Source organism: Dipodomys ordii, unplaced genomic scaffold (genome assembly GCF_000151885.1).
Source record: "Dipodomys ordii isolate 6190 unplaced genomic scaffold, Dord_2.0 Scaffold11, whole genome shotgun sequence".
Taxonomy (NCBI): domain Eukaryota; kingdom Metazoa; phylum Chordata; class Mammalia; order Rodentia; family Heteromyidae; genus Dipodomys; species Dipodomys ordii.
In genome coordinates this window covers 3,018,041-3,023,296 of record NW_012267227.1, presented here as the reverse complement: position 1 = coordinate 3,023,296, position 5,256 = coordinate 3,018,041, and the positions used below count along the sequence as shown (strand labels likewise).

Sequence of the window (5,256 nt, the reverse complement as noted above, 5' to 3'; positions counted from 1 at the left end):
GGGGGGGAGGAGAAGATGGTGGGGGAGAGGAAGTAGGAGAGAGGGGAAGGGAGGGCGAGAGGGTATGAAGGAGAAAGGGAGAGAAAGAGAGAGAGAGAGAATTACACCAGAATGAATCTAGTATTCAACTAACAGAAGGTCATAAGAACTACCACCATCCGAACAAAACACTAATATAGCACTTATTAATAATTCACAAGAGCTGTTTGAAGCGTTTTACATGAAACCAGGTTTAAAAGCTGTACCCTCCGCCCGGCGCTGGTGGCTCACGCATGTAAAACTAGCTACTCAGGAAGCTGATATCTGAGGATCACTGTTCAAAGCCAACCGGGGCAGGAAAGTCCGTGAGACTCTTCAATAAACCACTAGAAAACCAAAAGTGGTGCTGTGGCTCAAGTGGTAGAGCAATAGCCTTGAGTGGAAGAGCTGAGAGACAGTGCCCAGGCCCAGAGTTCAAGTCCCACGATTGACAACAAACAAACAAACAAACAAAAACCCACCAGAAAACTGGAAGTGGTGCAGTAGCACAAATGGTAGAGCACATGTCTTGAGTTGAAGAGCTGAGGGACAGCGCCCAGGCCCCATGACCATAAAAAGCTGTACCCTCAGCGTGTAGAGTACAATTCTTTTTCTTTTTTCCTTCACCTGTACATTTTTTTCTCAAAATATACTTTTTTTTTATTGTGAAAATACTGTACAGAGGGGTTACAATCACATGAGCAAGATAATGAGTACATTTCTTACAAGCATTGTAGCCTCCTCCTTTGTTTCCCCTTCCCATCCCATCCTCCCCCCCTCCTTCACCTGTACATTTTATTGATAATTTTCTCAGCAAAATGAACTGCCCTTGGCCTTCCTCCAGTTTTGCATCTAGTGATGGGGGAAACAATCAATCCGAGCTCTTTTCCACCGTGTAAAGTTCAGCAGGGTGGAAGAGGCGGGCGGGCACTTGGGCTAGGGACTAGACCTGCGCTGGAGGCGGGGCTTTCTGGGGGCGGGGCTACTGGTGGGGCGGGGTTGTGTGAGGGGCGGAGAAAAGATGGCGGAACCCAGGACGCGAGGTCGGTGTTGCGTGGGGAACTAGTCCGGCCCCGGACCTGGGGTTGGGCTTGCGTAGCCCAGCTGGTTCCGGCTGGTGAAGATGGCGGTCGCTGGGCCGGCGTCCCGGGATTCCCTAGTGGACTGGTGTACCCAGCAGTTGCAGAAAACTTTCGGCCTGGATGTCAGCGAGGAGATCATGCAGTAAGCCCCGAGAGGGAATGTACACTGGTTAGAGAGAAGGCGGAAACGGGGAGGACGGAAAAGTTGAGAGAAGAAACGCGATACGAGGGTTGGTTTGTGGAGGCCCGAATTTTGGCCTTCTGCCTTTATAGTATAGTTCCTGGGCAAGTGTGTCAGGCTCCACCCTATGCTAAAAGGGCTCGTTTTCCTTGGAAAATGTGAAATCCGTAACAATTACACCTGTTAAACTGCTCCACTTCCCTGACAGGGAAGGGGCAAGTCAAACCGTCTTTCCAGAACTTTCTTACCCAGAGCATCCTAATTTTCCGGATCTTAAGTGTGTTGTCAGGTAGGAACGAGCATTGAAGCCGAGGCGACGTGGTGCATTGTAAATAAGTTCTTACTCGAAGTTTTATTTTTAAGTTATCATTTACCAGTTTTGGAAACTTGGGGAAGTTAACTTTTCCCCCCTGTACCTTGGTGTATAACTAGTAGAGCTTATATTTAGTAGGGCTGGGAAGGTGGCTCAGTGGTAGAGTGCTTGCCTCGCATGCATGAGGCCCTGGGTTCGATTCCTCAGCACCACATAAGCAGAAAAAGCCGGAAGTGGCGCTGTGGCTCAAGTGGTAGAGCACTAGCCTTGAGCTGAAGAGCTGAGAGACAGTGCCCAGGCCCAGAGTTCAGACCCCGCAGCTGAAAAAACAAACATAATTTAGTAGTATAAAATTATGACATAGAATGAACATGATGTAATATCTGCTGTGAATTGATCAACAGATATTTATTATGCTAATACTTCATGGTAGTTGCTGAGGCAACAATGTCAAGACAATTGGTTAGCAGGGTGCTGGTGGTTCACGCCTGTAATCTTAGCTACTCAGAAGGCTGAGATCTGAGGATCAAGGTTCAAAGCCAGCTTGGGCAGGAAAGTCCCTGAGACTCTTTTTTTTTTTTTTCCTGCTTATGTGGTGCTGAGGAATCGAACCCAGGGCCTCATGCATGCAAGGCAAGTGCTCTACCACTGAGCCACCTCCCCAACCCCTCCCTGAGACTCTTATCTCCAGTAAACCACCAGAAAACCGGAAGTTGCGCTGTGGCTCAAGTGGTAGAGAGCTAGCCTTGAGCTGAAGAGCTGAGGGACAGTGCCCAGGCCCAGAGTTCAAGCCCCATGACAAAAAACAAAAAAACAGAAAAAACTCACAATTGGTTATGCCTTTCTGTGTGGATGAAAGCTGAGATATGGGGTACAGTGGATAGATGCTGTGAGACCCTGAAATGAAGGATCCCCCTTGTGATTTGAAACACTGAAGATTTACTGCAAAGAATGTCTTTACCTGATATAAACAACAAATTGTAGAGGTGGAGACCCAGAGCATTCAGTGGAAGGATAAACTCAAATATGAGAATTATTGAAGAACCTGATTTGGTTCCTTGTTCACTTAGCAGAAACCTGTTACTGCTCTAGGATTGTAAGGAAACAGTGGGAGTCTGAGTTTGGGAGAAAACAAGATTTGTCAAGGAGGAATGAGTTACAAGAGTCAACTTTAAATGATTTGTTTTACATCTTTTTATTTTTACTTTTTTTGTGTGTGGTATCTGTATTGGAGCTTGAACTCAAGTAGCTCTGGTTTTTTGTTTGTTTTTTCTTTTCCGCATAAGGCCAGAGCTTTGTCTCTTGAGTCACACCTCCAGTTCTGGCTTTTTGCTAGCTGATTGAAAATAAGTGTCCCTAGGATTTGTCTGCTTGGGTTGACTTCAAACCTCGTCATCAGATCTCAGACTCCTGAGTAGCTAGGATTATAGGAATGAGCTACATGCACTTGACTTAAATAGTTTATTTTGAGACAGGGCTTCTACCGATAGCCATTGTTGGCCTGGGAGTTTGCTGGGATTACAGATGTGTACCACCACACTAGATAAATCATATATGGTTTTGGTTTACCCTTATTTGACAGCAAAATTAGCTTAACTTATTCTCAAACTTTTTTAAAAGTATGGAGCTGGAAAGGGATGGGGTAGCTCAGTATGTGGTAGAAGTGCTTGCCTAGCATATGTGAAGCCCTGTGGGCTTAATCCCCAGCATATGGAGTGAGGAGTTGACTGCCATCAAATGAAATGAGTCTTGGCAATTTGTAAGTCAGAAGTAGTTTTTGCTAATAAAAGTGAATTCAAATTTACTTACATTAATTACTCAGTATTTTAAGAGGATGATAAATGCATTCGTCTCAGGTTCAGAATCCAGTGGATTATCTGTGACTGCACAATATCAAGATTATTGTGATTCTTGCAGGTAATGGTTTTACATATAGCTTGTTTTGAAAACCCAGGTTTGGGGCTGGGAAGGTGACTCAGTGGTAGAGCACTTGCCTTGCATGCATGAGGCCCTGGGTTCGATTCCTCAGCACCACATAAGCAAAAAGAAAAAAGCCGGAAGTGGCGGTGTGGCTCAAGTGGTAGAGTGCTAGCCTTGAGCTGAAGAGCTGAGGGGCAGCGCCCAGGCCCAGAGTTCAAGCCCCACGACCGACCCCCCCAAAAAAAAAAAAGAAAACCCAGTTTTTTCTGAGTTAAACATATTCACACCCTTGAAAGTTGGTGGAGTGACATATTTCTATTTTAAAGTTGAAACTAATGACTAAAAAGTGGCTTGCATTTTTGTTGTAAGTATGAGTTAGACTAGAAGTGTTCTGAACTTAAGCATTAAAGACATATATAGGGCTGGGAATGTGGCTTAGTAGAGTGCTTGGCTAGTATGCATGAAGCCCTGACTTCAATTCCTCAGTATTTCATAAACAGAAAAAGCAGGAAGTGGCGCTGAAACTCAAGTAGTAGTGTACTAGCCTTGAGCAAAAGAAACTCAGGAACATTGCCCAGGCCCTGAGTTCAATTCCCAGGCCTGGGCACTGGTGGCTCACGCCTGTAATCCTAGGAACTCAGGAGTCTGAGATCTGAGAATCGTGGTTTGGAGCCAGCCCAGGCAGTAAAGTCCTCCCTTGAGACTCTGAAATTAACCACTGAAAAACCAGAAGTGATGCTGTGTCTAAAGTCGTGAAGTGCTAGCCTTGAGGACAAAGAGGTTCAGGTGCCCAAGCCCTGAGTTCAAGCCCCACAACTGTCAACAACAACAAAAGATATCTATAATATAATAGTATATGAACTACTTATTAAATAGTTACTAGTTGTTACACCACATACCATTGTGCCGTGATGAAAGCATTTGCTTTACTGTGCTTTATCTGACATTTGATTTGGAATTACCCAGTTGTATTATGTTTTTATTTTATTTTATTTTTTTTGCCAGTCCTGGGGCTTGAACTCAAGGCCTGGGCACTTGTCCCTGAGCTACATTTGCTCAAGGCTAGCACTCTAACACTTGAGCCACAGGGCCACCACCTGCTTTTTCTTTTTATGTGATACTGAGGAATCCAACCTAGGGCTTCATGCATGCTAGGCAAGCACTCTACCAACTAGGCCACATTCCCAGCCATGTATTATGTTTTTTATGTGAGTAGCTTGGATTTTTTTAATAGCTCATGATTGATATTATTTTTGTACCAGTACTAGGGCTTGAACTCAGAGCCTCATCTTCTCACTTGGCTTCTTTTGCTCAAGACTGGCACTCTTACCATTTGAGCCATCTCAAGGATTTTCCCGCCTGAGTTGGCTTCAAAACTGTATCCTCAGATCTCAGCCTTCTAAGTAGTTAGATTTACAGACATGAGCTGCCAGCTCCCTGCAGAATTATTAAATTCCTAATTAATGGCATGTTTGTAAGACATTATAAATATCAGCACATGGAATTAACAAAATAAATTTTATTCCACAGTCTGAAATGAATTCATACTTTTGTTGATTTTATTTTGTTAAGATTTGGTGAATGGGGCTGGGAAAGTGGCTCAGTGGTAGAGCACTTGCCTCGCATGCTCGAGGCCCTGGGTTCGATTCCTCAGCACCACATGAGAAAAAAGCCGGAAGTGGTGCTGTGTCTCAAGTGGTAGAGTGCTAGTCTTGAGGTGAAGAGCTGAGGGACAGCACCCA

At 44.7% G+C, this 5,256-nt stretch overlaps 1 protein-coding gene across 1 annotated transcript in view; it reads left to right on the top strand.

The window, feature by feature from the left end:
- Positions 1-1,021: 1,021 nt before the first annotated feature.
- Trip4 (thyroid hormone receptor interactor 4) overlaps positions 1,022-5,256 on the top strand; it is a 59,346-nt gene continuing 55,111 nt past the window's right edge. Inside the window, exon 1 of the mRNA XM_013010276.1 lies at positions 1,022-1,242. Coding sequence (XP_012865730.1) covers positions 1,142-1,242 — 101 coding nt within the window. The 5' untranslated portion in view covers positions 1,022-1,141. The remainder of the gene's footprint in view (positions 1,243-5,256) is intronic.